We start from the raw sequence: 22,975 nt of genomic DNA, 5'->3' as shown, positions 1-22,975 counted from the left end.
CTGAATCTCATATTAATGCAAAACTCCTAATTTTACGTCGAAAAATGACAGTTTTTTTCCAATTATTTGTGTTGCCAGACGCTTTTTAGTTTTCCAGCACAAGATTTAAAATTTAGTCCGTTATTTGAATAGTAACAATAGCACAAAAGTAACTCAAAATCACACAAAATATTCACAAAGACTATATTTATTAACTAATATTCAAACTATCAATTTACACTTAGCGATTTTGGCTACTAACAGATCGGCTTTCAGTCAAATTTTAAGCTGCACGTTCTCATAGCTTGTGTACTGTGTAGTGTGTAACTGTGTATACTGTATAATGTACTACTTTTTAGACAACAAAGTTTCTATTTTGACATCATTTCAACGACTGGCAACTTTTTTAAATTTTGGTTAGTTTCACCGCCTTAAAATTCCAATTTGCCATCCCATTTGGTATTACTATTTACAGTGCAGCCCTAAGATCTAGTAGATCTTATCGCTCACCAACCAGGGTGGGCGGTCACTTTGATTCTGGTGTGTTGTTTAAAGGTTCAACAGAGAGCTCTTCCTGTCAGTATGTACAGTGCAGAGAAGCGTGAACAGCATAATAATCATGGCATGATTTTTGTACGATGGTGTGGAGGGCCTGGTCTCCTTTGAATGAATACACATACACTAATATTGACTAATCTAAGTGTGCATTGATAGTTGGTATGACCATACCAAAGAGAAAACATAACATTCAGATGCATAGCTATAGGGCGTTGCTAATAAACGCAGTAATTTTTCTTTGGAGCACGCCTTACTGTGGAGATTGTGCACATAAGTTCAAAATTTCGAGTATGTGATAAAACATAAAATGAAATTCTTGTGCAAGTTATGCACCAAATGCCTGAACACATAGCAAAACAAGTTTAAACTGCATATAAGCATTTTATTTCTCTGTAAGTTATGCTGATACACTCAAGTTTCAAATTTTTGTTTACTTCAGTTGAAGGCTGAACACCCCAACCTCACTCGTAAGGAAGAGGAAGCTTTGATGTGGAAGGAATGGGAGACTTTATCTCTAGATAAACAACTAAAGTTTGGAGAAAAACGAAATTCTGAAACAACCACAGCAGATAAAAGACCAGAAATCTCATCTGCTCCAAAACAAAAACGTGAAAAGCAACAGAAATATATTTTTGTTCATAATCAGGTAAAAACCCTGTTCTATAGCTTTTGATGTGCAACCATATCAATTGCGTTACCCGTGTTATTGTTTTATCTTACAAGCTCTTTGCCTCTGAAGTCACTTATTAATCTTGATATTTCACTTCACTCCCGAGCAACACATGCAGTAGGCGCATATAGTTAACAGGTATGTCCAATATTCTTTCCACATATCACATAGAATTATTTTCCCATCTTTTTGTTTGACTTCTGCACAGTTTTTTTTTTCCCGACAAGATAACCTTATTTTTCGTCACATTGCATATCCTTTGGTCACCAATGGGGCCTTGCCGACTTAACATCTTGTGCGTGGCTTTGGCTTCCAGACTGTATACTACAGTATCTATAAATATCTAATATACCGAACCCAGGATTGATATGTGAACCTAACAACGCTCGATGAACGCGCAATTTATTCATTGCCGTACCTAGATCTTAACAACGGGACATGCGGCGGCCTCAAACGCAAGAAAAACAAACAATTGAGTTTTTCTACACCAATTCCTACTTTCGTCTTAACCATCGCATCCACGCCAGGCTCTTCCACTCAACCACCCACTATGGTTGTATCATATTTCTCGTCTTGCGTTTGTTGCGCTGATGAACTTGTGGCAGGCCGGATCTTTGACGGCTGTTCCATCTCTCGTTCACCAAGCAGAACGGAAGGGTTACTTGTCTTGAATGGTGAAACCGAAGACTGGATGCTCTCCGGTGACCTCTCAAAGCAGTGCTTGTAAACATAGACAGTTCATAAATGTTCAGAACGTTAGAAGACAGACTAATGTAATGATATCATGAAGTCATAAAGTTATCACAGTAACAGAAACGGGTTTAATACCAAACGTTGGCACCAACGTTCACTTCAAATTGACAACTGCCTTCGTCTGATAATACGAAGGCATCATTGCTTGCCTAAGTCATTTTTCAACTATCATTATTTTGCACCTGCTTCATCTCGTACAGCATCCTACCAAGCGCATTTTCAAGCTTCACAAAGTTAACAATAATAATCTATTTTATTATTGTAACGTCTGACATGCACTCCACTGAAAGTTCATTATTTGTCGTGATGTCTTACAACTTATTTTGCAACACCTTTTCCAAAACGTCCATGCCATGGTCCAGTGACTTCGTATCACACATAATCACAGTATGACCCTAATTTTCAACGGTTTCCAACAACATTCCAACATGTTAAGACACAAATGTGATAAGTTTCCAATCTGCCTCAATTCTTTCTGTTTTTAAAGCAAATTGCAGACTAAGCACTTGCACAAGCACAAAGCAAAGCACTTGGCAAAGCACATTTACCAAGTGTTTCTTTACGACTAGCCGCTGGTAACCTTTTACGCACATCTGTTTATTGGTTCGGTTGGTTTTGAATCTCTGTCCTCAGACTGATAAAGTCTCCGAAAGGTCATTCCTGGCAGTTTCGCATACTTGTAGTCGTAGAGGCTTTAAACCACTAACGCAGGCCCCGGTCACCGAGGTGAAGAGATTGAAGTTTCCGATTGTTGAAGTGTTGTTGTCTGAAGTATTACATGTACTAGGCGCCGCTGAATGGAGAGCAGAGCCAACTGTTTCATTCGGTAGCCACTTGAACATGACAAAATTCTGCCATAGCCACTAAAACCTCGAACCAATCATAAGTTACGTTTTCTGTGACGTGAAAAAGCGCGAGAAGCAGATGATACAAAGCAAATTACGTGATGGATTCTCCGTCAACTGCTTGGCTAAGGGGTTTGGGCTAGAAAGTAGACATGTCTATGACGTGGGTTCGATCCCCCCACCATTACTCTTTTTTCTGTAATTGCCAAATAAAGTTCAAAACAAGGATTAACTCTCGGGCTGACTGCTTGAAGAGACACAATTGAACGGTAGCGTCTTGTAACATATTGTGATTGGTTGGCAGTGTCATTGAGGTCTGGCAGTATTTCCTCTTGTTAGCTGTGGCTTCCGTTTCATTCATCGGGCTATTTACTTTCAATAAATTTTTTTTTTACAGAATTGAACATATTGTTGAATATCTGACCATTTAATGAACTGAGTAATAGTCAGTCAACAATTCAAAAACCTACTTTCGAAGCGTTGTCGAATGCACGGATTTGCGTTTTCAGATTTTTCGATGAACGGTTTTATTATTGTGTAGGCGAGTGACAAACGACGCGACAGCCGATAGCAGCCGACATCATCGGAATGACATCGGTGACATCGAGGCTGTGGACACGTGGAGGTTGGTTAGAGACGATCCAATGTCATCAGTGCTTTTGTGCAACTTTATGCTTCCCGATTGTTTTCATATCCTCGTATGAAACAATATCTCTTTTAAAATGGCGTTTGGGAATAAAACTAGCGGTTGGATCCACACCGATGCTTACCAGTAAACGAGAACCTGTTCTTGGGGTTTTATGGACTCCAGTGAACCTTTTGTCAACAAACGCAATTCTATGGAATGGAGTCATATGTCACTGTATTTGTTTCTAGTCACGCTGGCTTGCTTTTACTGAGAGAACTTGTTATTAAAATGCAGTATTTGGCAACAAAAAAACAAAAATAATTCCAGACAGCTCAATCATTCCTTATACCAAAAGTTATTGTCTGGATGAGTTGAAATTTTATAATTGCATTGCTAGCAGAACGTATCGTCAGATACGATTATTCAACCTTCATCTTGAGATGGCGCATATGATAAGGCGCTTGGTTTCCAACTATGCGATCCTGGTTCGACTCCCTGTTGTTTATTAAACATATTCACCGCTTCACTCTACTTAGAGCGTGATGAATTAGTTGCTGAAATTAGTTTGGGGAGTAGTTGCTGAAAGAAAGGCAGCCGAGAGATAGGCTAGCCACCCTACTCTGGTTAATACGGCAGGCTCAGTATATCATGAGAACCTTATCTTGTCATCCCTCGGTGCTTGGTATATCAAGTATAGGACCAGCTTATTTACAATCATGGCGGTTTCTGGTGAAGCGAGGCATGTCCTTTTCAGATAGATGGCCCTGTAGCAAACAGCGTTGGCGGTATCGGCGATCACGTGACAATTAGAATGAGACTGTTATATCTTCATTTGAACGTCACCATAAATTTATTTCATCGTGTGAACGTGACGCGTTTGAACCATTTCCATATTCTGAAAGACTGAAATAAAGAACAAGAACACGGCTACTGTGGCCTTCTCTTGTTTCTGCCTTGTCATTGCCATTTTTTAATCTTTTCTATTTGTTTATTGGTGATGTTGCGTGTCGTTTGTTTATTGGCGTGTCATGCATGATGTTGCGCTTCGTTTGTGCATTGCAAGGGTAAAAAACTCTTTTTCATCTAAAATAACAATTCTTTTCTGCTGAACTTGATAGATTTGAAATGAGATTAGAGATAGTTGTAGAATTTGTTCAAAGTTAACCTGTCTGCAACGGAAAAAAACATAATTGCAAAAAACTGTTGTTTTTTTTCTTTATATTTTCGATGTTCTGTTCCCAGTTTTACTGAAGCAAAACGCTTTTCAGTAACTACAAGGATAACAAAACAAGTTATCGAAAACAACGTTCGAAATCTTCGCGACCCAAACGTTTCGGAATGCGCAAAACACTTTGCAAATTAATATCAATTCCAATACGGTCGTCCCCGCTTATTAAGGCCACATCGGGACCGGACGATTTTGGCTTATTAAGTGGAGGACAATTTTCTACCACTCCTATACCTTCAGTAACTCCGGAATGGACCAAATTGGGCTTAATAAGCGGGTGGACCTATTAACCGTGTGCTTCGTCGTCGTCGTCGTGCAAGCCTCTTGGGCCGAGGGTCTACTCTATTCTTTTACCGCCCCAGATTCAAGATGTTTCCGGACCACACTGGAAGGCTACTACAGAGTAGCCAGTCTTTAGTTTCATCATCCATGACACGCAGACCTTCCACTTCGTTAGGTGGTTTGAAGATGGTACAATCATTGATGATGTGGTCTGCGGTCTGTTCCTCGACACCACAATCACAAAAGGAGGAAGAGGCCGATTCCCCAATCCCATTGGTGCATATGGTTGAGCGGAAAAGCCCGACGCCCGTACGAAGACAGTTGAGGCGCACTCATGCTTGTCTTTGTAGTGTCAGGCCGATGGGGCATGTGTCGGCGTCGTGGATGAACGAATGGAGTCTGGTGGTACTTGACTTCCCTTCAGAATTCCATTTATAGTCCGCCCAAGTAGCCGCAGAGATGAAGTTCATCTGCTTCGTTGATCAGAAGTTGAGCGACTGGTACGAATGGATGTCTTGATTTCAGTCGAGGGGATGCTGGTTTGGGGGAGCAGAGATCTTGTGGTGGAGAAGGTGGTTAGGCTCTAGTGCCCGTCGGCCAAAAAACAGAGTGGCTTCTTTGCGACGAAGCTCAACAGGTTGGGTGCCAACTAAAATGGAAAAATTGTCCAATGGTGTGGGACGCAGGCATCCGGTCACTGTGCGCAGGGCGCTGTTTACGGCAGTGTCGATGTTATGGCAGTGAGCACTGCGGCACCAAATAGGTGCACAGTACTCTGCTGAAGAGTAGACAAGGGCTAAGGCTGCTATACGCAAAGTGTCAGCACTCGCCTCCCAGCTGGAGCCTGCCAGGCGCTTGAGTAGTGCAGCGCGTGATGTCATTTTCTTGCGCAGTGACACCAAATGGTTGCTGTATGTGTACGATCTGTCTAGTGCCACCCCAAGATATTTTGGTTGGGGGCAGAAGTACAGAAGTTTTCCATTGTAGCTCACGATCAGCTTCCCGATTGTGTAGGTGGAAAGCTGTCGCCAATGCTTTGGTTTCGCTGAGTTTCATTCGCCAGCTCTGGAGATAAGCTGAGAGAGTTTTCATGGCCTGCCTCAAGGTGTCTTCCAGGCTATAGGCTATAACCGTGGGCTTGTAGGGTTCTGCCTAACTTTGTCCCCAGCGTAGGGTTTGGCTGTCTAATTGTCGTAAATTTTGTTTATAAAAATAAAATAAAAGGATAATTTAAAAGAATATTGAGAGACTCTAAGTCTCTAATTAAAAAAGGATAATTTAGGCTTCTGTCTAGTCTAGGGGTATGACTTCCTATAAAAAAAGCAAACGAATCAAAAAAAATTAAACATTTTTTATTAAATCAAAGTTACAAACTCGGGAAATTGAAAAAGTATGTCTAACTATGTAACTAATTTAATTTATTGCAACCGGTGTCAGAATAGGGACATTCTCCAGTCGTAAATTTAACATTTTTAGTTCTGCCCAGTCGCTATGTAAAATCTCTGTTTTATATGTGTTATCAGCATTTTCCAATTCCCCGCTTTTCTCATAATATGGTGCCTTTTTATCAGTAATAGCCTATCGTGAGAATTATTAAGCGAACCCAGTTACACAATTCTATCGCTTCAGAAATACGTTTGTGGTGAGCTAATTCTGTGAGAGTGGCATTTCTGGGAAAGCTTGGCCTAGATTCCGTGAGAACGTTTGGGTTTTGAATTTGCAGCGTTGAAATGCATTTTGCAATTCTGATAAGTTTCGGTTAAATGTTAAAATATAAATTTGTTAGTTAAAAAATGGTACATGTTACAGGCTTAACTACTGTACTGCAATCGAATGTATAAATTTTCTTGTAGCCTACCAAATTGTACGAAACTCAGCACATCAAAAACTATATGATTGTATTTATTTTTGCCATACAAGTTATATTTATGGTGAGTTTAAACTGTTTTGCGACCCACTGCAAATGGTCTCGCGACCCAAATTTGGGTCGCGACCCACTATTTGCGGACCCCTGGCTTAGGGTACAAGTGTGTATCAAATTTTACACAACAATGGACTTCTTTTCAGGATTGGCTTGTAAACTTTTGGCACATGTAAACTTTTCAGCATAAGCCACTAACACAGAGCAATTAAACAGAACAGTTGACATTGACATGTCTGTGAAAATCAAAAGTCATACACCATATGAGCGCGAAGAAAGGCATACATTTAACAATATGCACAATATTTGCATGCTAGAAGTAGCCTATACAAACACACCTACGTGAACAGGGATCTATAGTCATGACTGGTGGAAAACAGAGCAAACAAGTAACATCATGTAGATTGGGAAATCGGGCATGTTACCGTAGAATAAAAATTACTACCGGCATGTAACACTAACGATTATTTTTCAGCATTGCTCAAATACATCATCAACTCTGCTTTGTTGGTCAGAGTTGTCAACAATCTTCTTTCATTGTAGCAACTCTGAGCTTTTCTATTTCCCTCTGATTTGATTTATTGTAGTTGCTGACGCTCTTCCAGAACTACCTGTTTCCAAACAAAACTCAGGGCGCTTGTTTGCTTTGAACACTGAAGAAATGCTTCAGGTTTGATTGTTTTTGTTGCATCAAATTTTCGATGCTTAGCTCACTAGGTAGTAAAGTGAGGTCTGTCAGCACATTTTTAGAGAAAGGTGGATTGTCTGAATATATGCTCATTGCAACGTTTTGTGGATAGAGCCAGCTTTTTGCGTTATAATCCAGATAGTAGCGTCGTACTACAGTCACGAGTGTGGAATCAATTGCTTCAAAAGCTTGCAGGAGATTTGTCTGAAACAAAGTCAGGAAAGGAGCATGCAGGGCAAAAAGATTAGTCAAACCGTTTTGACAAATATGATTTCTGTGAGTGTAAGTGCGGGGAGGGTCGCTAGTCAGTCCTCACACCCGTTGGTCGACGTTTTTTTTTTGCCTTACATGGGAGAGTGGGAGCTCCCGAAGCGAAGGCAAGTCGACCCTTGCGTTCTGTCAGAAACAACTTAGGTTTGTGGTACGTAACGAAGTAAAGCAAAATTCCCAAATAACTGCTTCGTGCCACATAACACCTCAACAGTGTCTGAGGGCTGTGTTTGCCCGAGACACACAAAGGTAGAGTGCCCTGCGTTGTTCTGAACGTCGGGGGTCACATGGGGGAGGGTCGCTATTCCTCACACCCGTTGGTCGACGTTGCCTTACATGCGAGAGTGGGAGCTCCCGATGTTGGGGTTTGCTCAGCGAAGGCAAGTCGACCCTTGTGCTGTATCAGAAACAACTTAGGTTTGTGGTACGTAACTAAGTAAAGCAAAATCCTGAAAATGGATTTAGCTGCTTCGCACCACATAGGAAAAGTTTTCGTGGTGTAATTGAGTGCTAAAAAAAGATCTCATACAGCGAGGTTTAGCAAAGCTGAAGATAAGCTTACCAACACAGCAAGTGTCCTCTCACTTCGCACAAAAGTTCGTGTAACCAGAACGCGGCGCTGCAACGGCAAACATTCGACGAGTAGGTATCTAATTCCGGTTCCATACTTTGGATCTGGTTCAAGTTTAGAACCGGTTCTAAGGGATCCGTTATTCTGAAATAGACACTCTACTTGCCCATACAATTATTGATTTTTGTGCGTATCTCAACCTGTTTTTTTTTCACTTCTTCTTCGTCGTATGCTGCTGTCTTCTTCCGGACTACATCTTTGGGCATGAAGTCATCAGCACTCGTCATCCAGGCGTTCCATGTGGTGGTTGATGGATTGGGCAGTCATGGACGACATGGTCTACTGTCTGGTCTGTGGCACCACACTCGCATCCTGGTGAGGGAGCCAGGCCCCATCTGCACATGTCTGAGCGAAAGCTACCGACGCCGGTTCGTAGGCGGTTAAGCCGGACCCACGCAGGTCTTGCGAGGGACATTCCCGGAGGGTGGGGATCGACGTCGGGTAGGAAATCACGGAGTCGGGAGGTGTTAATTGTTTTGCCACTCCGTGATAACTCATTTTTCAGTTAAGCGATAAACGAAAAATGCCTAAAGCGATAAACGATAAATCAAAAAAAAGTTAAGCGATAACGATAAATTATCGCCGATAATGTCCGATAACGATAATTTTTTTTTTTTCTTGATTAGCGCTGCCCCATCCCATGCAGCACGAACTGTTTTCATCAACATAACGAAAAATCGAACATAATGTACTGTAAAGGGACAAAACTTTTTGTAAGTTATGCATGAATAGAATCGCAACAGCGGCAGTAGGTATCGAATCTTCAACCTCTTGATCCAGAATCAAACCACTGAGGTAACCGCCGTGCTTATAATGATACCTTCAGATACCAGTTGGATGCTTTTATCAATTGAGTTACACTGCCGCTTACGAGCAGTAGGCAAAATAATTAAATCAAATGAAAATACCATAAAAAATTCCAAACTTTGTATTTTGCTTTCTACGGGCTGTTTACAGCAAAGTCAGCAATAATTGAAAAAATTCCAAAAAACGCAAAATGCTTGAAAATTTATCAGTAATCTTAAGCGTTATTGGTAGTATAAACGTGCATACTGTGAAATCCATCAAGCTTGTCAAATTAGTCGTGTTTGTTTTAGAACAATAACATATAAATTATCGTAATTTACTGATAATTTCAGATAAATTTTTCTGTTTTCTTTGTGAACACCATCATTAAAGCAATGGCAGAACGCTGAGTTGTTGAGATAAGAATTACAATATAGGCACTGTATTATTAGTGGGAATAAAAATATTTGACTGAGCGTTGGCTATGTCGCATAGGTGAATCGTCGTCGTATCCAGGCTTACGCCCGGTAGTTGAAGATTTAGAGTGGACGTGAAGGCAAGGAAACCAATCTTCATGTCCACCTTCAGGCATGCCTTTAAGGTTGGTCTACACGAGAAAGTGTTCTTGCTTAGAAATTCTTGATTTAAGCTAGTGATTAAGCTCGTTTCGTCTACACTGGCAATCTCGACGAAGATTTTGCTCGCTTGAATCGCGGTCACATGAGTATCTAATCCCCAATGACGTCACGTTTTAAAAAGTTCGCGCCAAAGCATAGCAGTTCGCGCTAAAGTACAGCAGAGTAGACCAAGCAACTGACTGTTCTTTAACTAGTTGGTGTAAGCTGGTATTTGAAGTTGTTGCAGTCTTTCAGTCATAGCTTCCCAGAAGTTGTGTAAAAAATGCTGCAAAAAGCGAAGGATGCAAACCCGCAATTTACTGCTTATTGAAGCATTCAGACACCTCAGTGAGGTTGAAATGTTGGAAACAGAATTTCGTGTCAGCGTGGGTGACTGGTAACAACCAGCAAGATCATTCCTCCGCTATTTTTATTACCCGGTGTACAATGGCAATGGTTTTCTGCTGAGATCCTGTTTTGGATTTGAAATTGGAAAATATTGTGCTATCTATGGGCTATTTTGAGTACGGTCACCGCCAGTTCAGCCCGCAACATTAATAAGAATGGGTTGGGATCAAAACTTAACAAAATCCTTTAACGATACCGCCCTGCCCTGTGTGGATACTGAGCTGAGAGGAGACCTGAGATTTTGGCGGGAAAAACATTTCTAAGCAAGAGAACTCACTTAAGCACCCAGTTTTTCGCTCTGGAGCGTATTTTTTCTCGACGGCTTGCTTACTCGCCCATTTTCTTAAAAGTAAGCGGCACAAACTGCGATTAACTTAAACAAACAAGAAGTTTGGTTAGGTTAAGCCTTAAGCAAGAAAACAGTCGTCGTGTAGACGCACCTTCAAGTGTTCTGCCCTTTCGATTGTCGTTCCAGCGCTCTCACCACTCGGCTATGCAGCATGGTAGGCACTTTAACAAGCAGATTTCTAATAATCTACGTGCGTATCCAATCCAACCACGAACCAATGAGATGCTACGTTATCTGCTATTGCGACCATTCCAGCATTCAGCCAGAGAATTAATAATTACTTTGAACTTTGTTTGGTAATTACAGAAGAAAAAAGAGCTATAGCAGAGGTGGGAATCAAACCCACGTCATTGTAGTGACTACTACCGCCCTAACCCAATACGCCAAGCCAACCGATGTCAAAGCGATGATTTAATTTAGCTAGAATTTGCGTTTTTCCTTTATTCTTCCCAAACGCAATCTTGATGACGTCATGAAAAGCGTAGCTTCTGATTGGTTCGTGCTGGATTGGATATCTGCATGTTAAAGTGCCTACCATGCAGCATATGTAAATGAGAAAGGTTATACTGTATTTAGCATAATTTTACCACGCAACTCGATACGCAACTGTATGCTCATAAGCGGTGTCGAACCGGCGCCCTTTCGATTGCCGTTCCAGCGCTCTCACCACTCGGCTATGCAGCATAGGTAAATGAGAAAGGTGTATTTAGCATAATTTTACCGCGCAACTCGATGCGCCTATTGTCATGCAAACACTACTATACTACAAGATGCAAAAAGTGTGATGTCGGTTTGCATGTCAAATGCTTCAAGCAATATCATATTCTGCAATGACTTGTTTCAGTGATGGTGGCGCGAAAGACCATGTTTCCGATGTAAAAACGGCCTCGTATTGCGACACTTTCATAAACCACTTGCCAATTTCTTTCGCTTCGCTTCAAAGGAATCTGTACCGCCTGTGCGCTTACATTTTAATTGTAAAATTCACTCGCGATTGCCGATTGCAGCAAAACAACAAGAGACTTGTTGCATGCATGTCATTGCATTGCAATTTGCAAATCTAAAAATTATTGTGTTGTCAGGGCCGTCGCTGCAGGGGGCGTGCCCCTCCCATGACAACGACCTGTGCACACACACTTCAGGCACTGAAGAAGAACTGGTTTTAATTTTAGTTTCATGAACTAGGTGGCTTAAAAACGCTTAAAACGATTAGCTTAAAACGAAAAATCATGGACACAGTAGTATTGCCAACATTAACATACGGAGCAGAAACATGGTCACTCACAAAACAACAATCAAGAAAACTGGCAGCAGCACAAAGGAACATGGAAAGAATAATATTGAACTTAAATAGAAAAGACAAGATTAGAAATGAAGTCCTCAGAAACAAAACTTGTATCAAAGATGTCATAGAAACAGCAACAAACCTAAAGTGGCAATGGGCGGGACATGTAGCAAGAATGAAAGACAACAGATGGGCCAAGATAACCACAGAATGGACACCAAGATATGCAAAAAGAACTAGAAAGAGACCAAAAAGAAGATGGCGAGATGACATAGAAGAAAAGATTGGCATCACCTGGATGAGAACAGCAAAAGACAGAATGGTGTGGAAACATATGTGGAGGCTATCTGCCAGCAGTGGCATGACCGGCTGATGATGATGATGATGATGAAGTAGGTGGCTAGTAAAAATATTCCTTTTCATGTTCCTTCCACTTGTGTGTTGATCCGAAATAAAATTTATCGGCGATTAATTATCGGCGATAATCAAATATTGCCTTTGGCGATAACGATAAACGATAACTGAAAAAATAATTAAGCGATAACGATAAGCGATAAAAATTTATCGCCGATAATTATCACCGATAAATTATTGCCGATAATGCCCATCACTGCGTGCAGCGGGCACAAATGAGCGTTTTGATTTCAGTCGCTGCTGTTTACGAAAATAACCTACGTTTATTTAAAAAAATAAATTACGAAAATAGGAAAACACACTTTTACAATAATATTTTATGCCACAAAAGCACGAGTTAGCTACATGGTGCAATTTTTGTAGGCATTATTTTTACAGATCTTCCACCTAATGACAATATTTTTGACTAACATTTTTTGTACATTTCTGTAGGGGGTGTGTATCAAATTACCTTCCGTATCAAATTACCTTCCCTTCCCTTATCAGGAAAGAGATAGCAATGTAGCCTATCTCAGGAGACTGAGCGCATTATTAAAACAGCAGCAAAACTCATAAAGGATGCCATAAAAAAATCATGAACACGAAAGCAGTAGGCTACGTAGGCTAATAAGTTACGCATCCTTCAGTTGAAGATATTCTTGGCACAGAAAACCCCCATGAACCTGAATTGCTGAAAGTATTCATGAACGAATTGGTTATGGCTCCAGTTAAACAGGTACGGTAACGTTATCACAAGCCTTGTATTACTATTATAATGTAACCGTTGAGGAAGAGCAGGGGTCACCAAACTTTTTTCTCTGAGGGCCGGATTGCTGCGAGATTAACAGCTGCGGGCCGGATGCAAATTGCGAAAAGATATTCAACTATTTAGAATCTTCATTGACTTGAATTGAGCACAATAAATAACCAAGTCAGCGGTGGAATAGCAAAGTTGTGATGAAAATCGAAAGGTTGCTGGAAAAGTTATCCCCTGCTGTGATACACTACAGGGCATCGTGTTCTTGAAAAAACATTAGCCTAGGCCTACATCTTTCCAAATTTGGCCTAAGCTGTCTCCATTTGTGGTGGCCAAATGATAAACAGCAACGTCAGTCCTTTACAAAAAAGTTTGGTAACTTTTTCCTTAACAGTTGAAGCGCAGCTGTTATTTCCGCAGCACGTGGCGGGCCAGATGAAATCTGTTCGGGGGCCGGTTCCAGCCCGCGGGCTGTAGTTTGGTGACCCCTGAGGAAGAGGTATGCTGGCAGCAGCATAATGCTGCTCACCTGCTTTAGATTTTGATTAAGTGACATTATGGCATTAAGGTCAAGTATTAGCAAGTCGATGCAAAACTTTAAGGAATTGGAGAGAAATGTGCTTCCTCTTAATTTTGATATATATTGAGTCACTACTTTTACTTGAATAAGAAAGTAGCCGAAACTAATCTTAAGTTTTTGAAGAAAATACTCCATTTCAAAGATTTGAAAGATGAACTGCTGGTCGAAGATGTAGTTGGCATATGGAACCAAGCTGGTCTTCCAGTGCATAGCAAACAGAGAATTGAAGCAAAGGAGACGTGATAAAGAAGTAGGCTACAATACAGCAAGAAAAAAGGAAAGGAAACGCAGAGGTAGCCTATACAATGAGGTTAATCAAGAATAGTTACAGAACTTGTGCGATATACAGTATGTGCATGCAAGTGTTCAATTTCCGACAATTAGGTTGTTTTTTAAAAGAAACTCTCTTACAGCTGTGAGCTCGAAAACGAAGCCCAGGAGAAAGAAATCGCTTTCTTGAAAGATCAGCGAAAAGATCAAAAAATGTTTATCGGTAGCATAGATGTCAACCATGTAGAAAAGGCTTTGGAACGGGAAAATCATAAAAGGAGGTGGGAAACGAGAAGTAAAGTTGAACAATCGAACACTTCTGGCATACAATCTGCCAAAGCAGCGGCACTAGGCCTACTATGTTCGAAACAGAGAAAAAGAAATGAAGCAGTTTGGTATCTACTGTACACAGTAGCGAAAGCGACTCTGATGGGGATATGAATTGGGAAGATGATAAGGAATACGAGCCTTTGAAACCAGCTGTTGGGGGAAAAATTACAAGAAAGTAGATTTTTTTCAATAAATGGTAGAAGGTGTGTAGGCTACTTGCTGATCGTAAGATGACTTCGGTAGGCCTACGCCAGCAGTCAGATCTTATGAGGTCGGTTCTTGGAAAAGATTAAATAGCTGCATAGATGCATAAAATAGATCAATACATTTTCTTGGGTCAACTTGTTGATGATAATGGCATGAAGTACGAAGGTGTGCTTGCTGCTAAATCTTTTCCAAAATGTGTGTCGATCATTGCAGAACTTATTTTTTACGCCATCATCTAGGAGGCTTTCAGAGTTCACCTACCGTATCCCAAATATATTAAGTCATGGCTGATACGACTGCTCTCAACTCAAGAAAAAAGTCCAAAGTCAATATTCGACTGGTCAATTATTTTAATGATGAAGTTGGTCATGATATTCATACCCTTGAATGCATGTTCCGCATAAATAGCTCAGTGGTTACGCGCCGGGCTCAAGATCACACGGCGCTGGTTCGACTCTCGGGGTGTGCGCTTGAGCAACGCATTTCAGGACTGCTCTCCATTCAGCGGCACCTAGTGAATGGAATGATTTCTCGGCAACAAGACTTCAACAATCGGAAAACTTCACTCTGCCAATCTCGGTAACCGGCCCTGCGTCAAGTGCCTCTACAAGTATGCGAACAAGTACCAGGAATAACCTATCAAGGCTTTGTCAGTCCGAGGATAAAGATTCAAAACCAAACCAAACCAAACCAATGTCATTTCTTTTGTGGACGGCGCCAAAAGGGTCCTGAAGACCTGAAGCAATGCAAGATGGGGCTTTGCTTAACCAGATAGCAAGACTAGACAAGCCAAGTACTGAAACCTTAACACCAACTAATCAGTTGAACGTTCCAGTAACAAGAATAGCTGCTGTGCATTTAAAAAGCTAAGCTGGAATGGCTCTCGCAACAAAATTGATTGTCGATACTTTAGGTAAAAAGCAGAGCTGCCATTTTTATTGTATTTGTTTCTCATAGTTTGTGTTTGTGTCTTATTGTGTCTTTAGTTGTGCCATTATACTTTTGCTAACCTAGTGGTATTTGAAATAGAGAGGAGTATAGGGCAACTAGCACTTAAGCGACCAGACTTTGAGAAGTGATCTGCAATTCAGTTCAGGCAGTAGACGAAAACTTTGGCCACTTGTTGGCAACTCGTGGAGTCAACCTGTAGTTTAGGGTTTAAACTCTACATTCTCTAGTAGTAAACTGATGGAGGAGATCTGCCTGACTATCTGAGCTGCTAATATGCTGCGACGATCCCTAGTGTTTAGGCTATATTTTATTAGAACTTAAAACTTTAAATGTCGTTTTTACATCTTTACAGCTGGTTTAACCCTAGCAAGACCGGGCTTTTTTGGCACTCCAGGACTGGGGGGGGGAGAACAGCTTGTTTTTGTAATAAAATACCCTATGAAAGAACATTTTAACTAAAAACTTCTTCACTACCTCTTAGATAGCTTTTATTTGTTGCTTACATGTCCTTGCTTATAAAATAAAAACCTTTTATTTCGGTGAAATATCTCCTGCTATCTCCGTCTCGGTCAACTTTTACCCCCTTTAAACGTGTGATAAATACCTCTTAATTAAGTTATATATGTTTTATTTTTTTGCTTTCCGATTGCTAGTTTTCTTTGCTGATAGTAGCCTAATATTCCAATTTATGGTGTTGTATTCTGTTACAAAGGTACCGTATCTTATTTTAGCTTATTGTATTACAATGTTGGGCAAATTAGTGTTTTACCTCCTGGTACGTTTTTGGTTGTAGCTTTTTTTCCCAAAGATAAAAAAATAACAAAACCCATCTTTGAAAAGTTGATAAAATTATCTTTCCAACAGTAGCCTATAAAATACGTTTTATAAGAATTTTTTCTAGGTTGACCAAAAATTATACAGGGGCAAATTAGTATTTTATCCCCGGGCACGTTTTTAGTTGTAACTTTTTTCCCCAAGGTAAAACAAATGACAAAACCCAGCATTGAAAAGCTGATAAAATTATCTTTCCAACAGTATATAATACGTCTTTATAAGAATTTTTACTAGGTTGACCAAAAATTCTACAGGTCGACTATAGGACTAAGTAAGTTTCCAAAAATGGTAAGTTTATCAGATAAGTTAAGCTACCTTTTTTTTGTTAGGCAGGGCCTCCGTCCTCCGAGAGAAGTCAGCACTGGTCGGGAAACAATACAAAAAATGGAAAAATGCAACAAATTTGTATCTTGCGTTGCATGTTCGTGTTAAGCTGAAGTTAGCCTACTTTCCTCCGCACGAAAAGAACTTTGTTTAATGTGAAAATCAACAAATTAAATCACTGGGTTACACTTGCAGCAAAAAATGCCATTGTGGCTAACAATTTTGTCTAAAAAGCATTGTAAACACAAAGTCGTGGAAAAACCTAGAAGACACCTTGAACTAGGACACCAAACCCTCTCAGCGTATCCTCAGAACTGGCGACTGAAACTCAGCGAAACCAAAACTGTGGCAGCAGCTTTCCACCTACACAATCGGGAAGCTGATCGTGAGTTACGTGTTTAAAATAATGGAAGACTTTTGTCCTTTTTCCACGAACCAAGGTAGCCTATCTTTGAGTGACACTAGACAGATCGCTCACATAACGCCACCATTTGGTATCACTGCGCAACAGATTTTCATCCGCGCTGCGCTACTCTGGCAGAAAGCACCTGGCAGGCTTCAGCTGGGAGGGGGGGCGAGGGCTGACATTTTGCATATAGCAGCCTTAGCCCTTGTCTAATCTTCAGCAGAGTACTGTGCACCTGTTTTGTGCCGCGGTGCTCACTGCCACAACATCGACACTGCCATAAACAGCGCCCTGCGCACAGTGACCGGATGCCTGCGTCCCACACCATTGGGCAATCTCCACGTTCTCGCTAGCATCCAACCTGTAAGGATTCGTCGCGAAAAAGCCACTCTGTCCCTTGGTCGACAGGCACTGGAACCTAACCATCTTATCCACCACAAGATCTCTGCTCCCTCGAACGAGCACCCCATTGACAGAAATCAAGACACCCATTCGTGCCAGCCGCTCAACTTCTGATCAACGAAGCTGATGAACAAAACATATCTGCGGCTGCATAGAGGGACCATAAATGGAATTCTGAATAGAAGTCACCACTTCTTCATTCGTTCATCTCCGACGCCGACACACATCCCATCGGCCTGACACTACAAATTACTGACTCCTCAACCGTCTTCGTACGGGCGTCGGGGTTTTCCGTTCAACCAGGCACCAATGGGAAATGACCTCTTCCTGTGAATGGTGCCGAGGAACAGACCGCAATGACTGTATCATCTTCAAGGCACCTAACAGATTGGAAGATCCGCGCGTCTTGGATGATGAAACCAAAGATTGGCTACTCTCTAGTAGCCTTTCCAAGGTAGTCCGGGATCATCGTAAATCTGTGGTGGTAGCCTAAAAGAATAGACCCTCTGCCCCAGAGGCTCACACGACGACGACCGAAAGTAGAAAAAAAAACCTACCACGTGGAATTGGCTTAAACGTAGCCTAACCTATTGTGTTTGCTTTTCATAGTTTCTCAAGAAAAAATTCCATAACAGTTATAGGCTACACAAAATCAAAAATTAAGCATTTTTGTTGCAAGTAGGCTATTTATTATAGCCTAGCCTAAATTTAATAATTTCAAGTCTTTACGTTGGGCGCAATGAGACCAAACGTTATTGCTTTGCCTCTACTTACCAACGTCTAGCCTACAGCTTCAATTTCAACCAAATTTTACCGGTTGGTCCTCAAGGGTTTGAGTTATCACTCGCTGATCCGTTTCTGCCTGTAGCTTTAGGCTACATGAAATAGTTCTGAACTTAAAGTGAATTTGTCATTTTCAAGTTTCTCCGCACTAGCGGGATAGGTTGTTAAATCCCAGGTGCAAGTTGTTACAAAGTTAGCATATAAATCTATAATAATAAAGCTATTCTCAAAACGCTTTATTTTTTTTTAATAAACTATTTAACGTAAGTTATTCTTAGCTCACGTAGGTTTAAAATTCGACAAATGCAACGATTACAACTAGCGCATTTGAAAACATAATATTGATGAAAAACAAACTAGCACAAATTTCAAAAAACAGCTTGACCCCTTCCAATTTTCCAACTATTTAAATTTGGGTGAAGTTTCAACTTATTTTTATTAGGCTGCGATAGTCAAAAATTATTTTTTCATACCTTTTATCAACATAATCACTGCCAAGATGAAAAATAACATCAGTTTGTAGAAAAGTTCTTAATTTAGATATCGCAGAAAGTGTGGTCACATCTTTACGCTTTTCCAAACATTGTCATACGAATTATTCGAGCAAACCATATCCCCGGAGCAAACACAAAATTGTAGGCTATTTAACCAAAATTTTCATCTTTAACAGTTCTGCTGCTGGAAACGAGTTAGCTCGTGCAATTGTGATGTAATTTAACGTCACATGACGTCACAATGCCCCAAAAATCCTAATGTGTTGCCAGTCTGGGGGCCTGACAGGTTGCTTTGATTTTAAACGAAAAAAAACTATTTTTAACCTATTTCCCCGCCAAATTCTTAAAATTAAATAAAAGTCAAAACACCAATCTGTGTGAACAAAGCTTGAAATACAGCAATGACTTCGAGGTCTAGAAATTCTTAGACTGGGATCATGATGCCAGGCTACTAGTATATTGATCAATGCACATAGGTCATGTAAAAGAGCTTACTTTTTATGCAGCAAGGTAATTGAAATATTCTATTATTTTTTAAGGTTTAGACTAATTTACCTATTCATTTAGAGTCACTAGACTAGACTGCTTACTGGTACTAGCTAGAAGTCCTGTAGGCTATCTAACCCTAGTCGCTAAAAAAATCCAAGCAAGCATTTTCTTATGAATATATGCTATGACTATGGTATGATGTCAACAAAACTTTTGAATGTAATGTAAAGGCAAACCAAACGTGGTAGCCTATAGGTTTCATCGAAAGGAAATATGTTTGCAATCGCCTAGTTGGTTTAGTTAAACTTCGGTACGGTACAGTAGCCTAGCTACCGGCCAGCAAAAATTGTCATTTTTACATCGTTTCATCGTCGCCAGACGTTGAAATCGTGTAAAAAAGGAACTTTTGCTGACCAGGTATAAGTTGCAACTGAGAAATATTTACAAAAGCCATTCGATTTGTTCAAAGAACCGAATTAGCCTAACAGTTCGTATTTACATTGATTCAATGTTTGAATACGTTGAATCACTCGGCCTATCGTTTTTCTTTACATTGATTTCACGTCTGAACAGGTTGATTTAATGCAAAAAAAAAACTGTTTTGCTGACTGGCGCGCTTGTAAACGCCATGGTCATTTCGACGATCAATTGCAACACCGATTTGCTCTAAAATTTCAAAGTGCGTTTCAATAGTTTGGCAACCCATTTTTTCATTACCATGGCAACCAGAGAAAGAGGAGAACTATTATCACTGTTTCAAAACGCTGGCAGCTAAAGTGTGTCTACAAAGGCCGAATCTGGTCCACTTTCAACAAACAACTGAGAATGTATTGCTCAACAATGTTATGTTATTGCTTTAAGTTGTATTGTAATTTACGTTGTTGCTGATTACTTTGTTGCTGATTGCTTTCTTGCTACGTTGCCTTAAGTTCCTTTGTCGCTTTTACTGGTGTGTTTATGTTTAGTCTGATTTCAGTTTGCAGTTTGCAGTTTGCAGTTTATGTCTCACCAACTCAGTGGCCGAGTGGTTTCGCCTTCGGCTCCGGTGCTGGTAGATCTGAGATCGATTCCAGGTCGGGTCAAACCGCAGACTTTAAAAACGGTACCGATTGTGTTCTATCCTGCATAGCGCAGTGGGAATGAGTCGGGTGATAATGTGATAACATCGTAAACCTGATATACCGTAAATTAAAAATGAGCCATGTCGCTAAAAGACCTTAGCTGTTGTAGAGCGACAATAAATAAAACCATAACATTATTATTATTATTAGTTTATGTCTCAGTCTTTTAGCGGAATAAACTTCTTCATAGAGGAATTGTAGATGGTTTCACTACATTTTATTCCGCTAAAAAAAGTATGGATTTGAAAGACTTGTGCCCTAGACTCTTAGCTGCGGACCCGCAAAGTAAAGACGCTAAACGACAATGGGTGCATTGGTATAAGTCTTTTACAATTTATGTAGAGAAGCTTGGAGAAGTTTCAGCTGAAGACAAGTTGAATTTGCTTATAAATCACATAGACGCTTCAATATATGAACTGGTGTGTGAGACAACAAACTATGATGAAGCTATCGAACAGCTGAAGCGCCTTTTTGAAAAGGTTTCTAACCCCATGTTTTCTCGATTTGTTTTAAAGGGCGGGGAAACCCAAATTAACTTTTTGCGAGTTTTTTGTTTCAGCGTGATGTCATTGTGTACAACATGCGTTTTAGCAAAAAAAAAATCCAAATTTTGTTGCCCTCGTCTCGCTAAGGCCGCTTTTGTTTGATACCCGTTTGCGAGGTCTCGCGCGCATCAAGCTGTGATGCTGTTTTCTGTGACTTCACAAGGTACATACAGCTGTGGCCAAAAGTTTAAGACCAGACTTGATTTATGACCATTTTTGCATTACTTCAAAATACTGCATCATATATTGTTTCAGTTGCATCATCTTTATGCATCATCTTATATCTGATGCAGTATTTTGAAGTAATGCAAAAATCGTCATAAATCAAGTCTGGTCTTAAACTTTTGGCCACAACTACATGTACCTTGTGACGTCACAGTGAACAGCATCACAGCTTGATGCGCAACGAGACCTCGCAAACGGGTATCAAACAAAAGCGGCCTTAGCGAGACGAGGGCAACAAAATTTGGATTTTATTATTGCTAAAACGCATGTTGTACACAATGACATCACGCTGAAATAAAAAACTCGCAAAGTTAATTTGGGTTTCCCCACCCTTTAAAAACTAGGAAGCAGAAGCCAGATGAATCATTAGACGAGTACATGCAGACCCTAAAACGATTGAGCCTCTCCTGTGATTTTCGGGCCGTATCGGCAGTTGCGCATAAAGAGGAAGCTATTCGTGACGCGTTTATCGCTGGGATTTCGTCAAATAACATTAAACAACGCTTGCTAGAGGACAAAACTGCTTCGCTACAACAAACTTTTGATAAAGCTCGATCCTTAGATGATGCCCAAACGTTTTGCAATCGTTTTGAAATGACTGCGAGCCAGACTCCGTCTTCACTTGATTGTGGCGCAACAGCTTTTGAAACTCGTCCTACCTTTAAAATGGAAGATTCCTCAGATAAGGAAGAAAGCTCAGATGTTAGCGCCGCGTTGGTTGAAAAGTGTAACTATTGCGGAAATAGGCGACATAGTAGAAGATATTGCCCTGCTCGTGAAGTTATTTGTTTCAAATGTTCTAAAAAAGGTCATTTCTCAAAAGTTTGTCGTCTTTTCAAGGAAAATCGAAAACCTATTTATTCATCTGCTTCTACTCCACGAGACGTCATTATGAATATGACAACCGAATCTTTCGACACCCACGAAAAGGTCAACGTCCCTGTTACAGTTAACGGAGTTCAAGCCAATGCTCTCATTGACACTGGCTCTACCCTTTGTCACATGAGCGACCGTTTAAGAAAGCGTCTAAAACTAAATCTCGAAGAAAGTGAATGCCGCATTGGTTTAGCCGTGAAAGGATGTTCATCGCAAAGTTTAGGAACCTGTAATGTAAAAGTTGCGCTTTTTGGACAAGAGTATGATAATGTAGGAGTTACTGTTTTGAAAAATTTGCTCACCGACCTAATTATCGGACATACTTTTATGAAACAGCACAAAAGTGTGAATATTCAATTTGGAGGCCCTATGCCAACGTTACAGATTGGAGCATTAGAAGCTATTAAAACGTCTACTTCAATACAGCTTTTCAAACACTTAAGGAAGGAGTGCCATCCGATTGCTACAAAGCCTAGAAAGTATTCTCAAGCCGATAGAAGTTTCATCTCTTCAGAGGTGCAGCGACTTTATAAGGAAGGTCTAATTGAGCCGAGTCGTTCGCCATGGCGAGCACAACCTCTTGTGGTCACTCAAGACAATCACAAAAAGCGTTTGGTCATCGATTTTAGCCAAACCATAAACAAGTTCACTTGTTTGGACGCGTATCCTTTACCTCTTATGTCAGACGTAGTGAACAATGTCGCTATAGGAACAACATCTATACAACGCTAGATTTAAAAAGTCCGTACCACCAAGTAGAAGTTCCTCTGCAAGATCGAAATTACACTGCTTTCGAAGCCAATGGAAGCTTGTGGCAATGGAAGAGAACGCCGTTTGGCCTAACGAATGCTGTACCTGGTTTTCAACGGATAATGAACAACATTATCAAAGACTACGAGTGCAAAGGTACGTACGCTTATCTTGACAATATTACCATTTGCGGGAAAACCCAAGAAGAGCACGATCAAAACTTATCAAAATTTCTTGCAGTAGCTCGAGAATGCAATCTAACTTTCAATGAAGCAAAAAGTACTTATTCGGCGGATACAATCGACTTGCTTGGATATAGAATCTCTAAAGGTACTTTAAG

General features: G+C 40.5%; 2 protein-coding genes across 3 annotated transcripts in view; both read left to right on the top strand.

The window, feature by feature from the left end:
• LOC145767328 (uncharacterized) overlaps positions 1-4,533 on the top strand; it is a 79,298-nt gene extending 74,765 nt beyond the window's left edge. For both annotated transcript variants that reach the window (XM_082579129.1, XM_082579130.1), the window contains 2 exons: positions 977-1,183; positions 3,347-4,533. In XM_082579129.1, the coding sequence (XP_082435255.1) occupies positions 977-1,183; positions 3,347-3,376 (237 nt within the window). In that variant the 3' untranslated portion in view covers positions 3,377-4,533. The remainder of the gene's footprint in view (positions 1-976; positions 1,184-3,346) is intronic.
• A 16,854-nt stretch (positions 4,534-21,387) lies between these two features.
• On the top strand, positions 21,388-22,617 carry LOC145766682 (uncharacterized). Its single transcript, XM_082578392.1, has one exon. The coding sequence runs from the start codon at positions 21,388-21,390 to the stop codon at positions 22,615-22,617; it is 1,230 nt and encodes a 409-aa protein (XP_082434518.1).
• The last annotated feature ends 358 nt before the right edge of the window (positions 22,618-22,975 follow it).

Source organism: Aplidium turbinatum, chromosome 3, assembly GCF_918807975.1.
Source record: "Aplidium turbinatum chromosome 3, kaAplTurb1.1, whole genome shotgun sequence".
Classification (NCBI taxonomy): Eukaryota; Metazoa; Chordata; class Ascidiacea; order Aplousobranchia; family Polyclinidae; genus Aplidium; species Aplidium turbinatum.
The sequence above is the reverse complement of the archived record's forward strand: the minus strand, read 5'-3'. Positions and strand labels throughout refer to the sequence as shown.

Bases quoted from the DNA above. Each gene is read 5' to 3' on its own strand.
- LOC145766682 (XM_082578392.1), top strand. From the start codon at position 21,388: ATGCAGACCCTAAAACGATTGAGCCTCTCCTGTGATTTTCGGGCCGTA.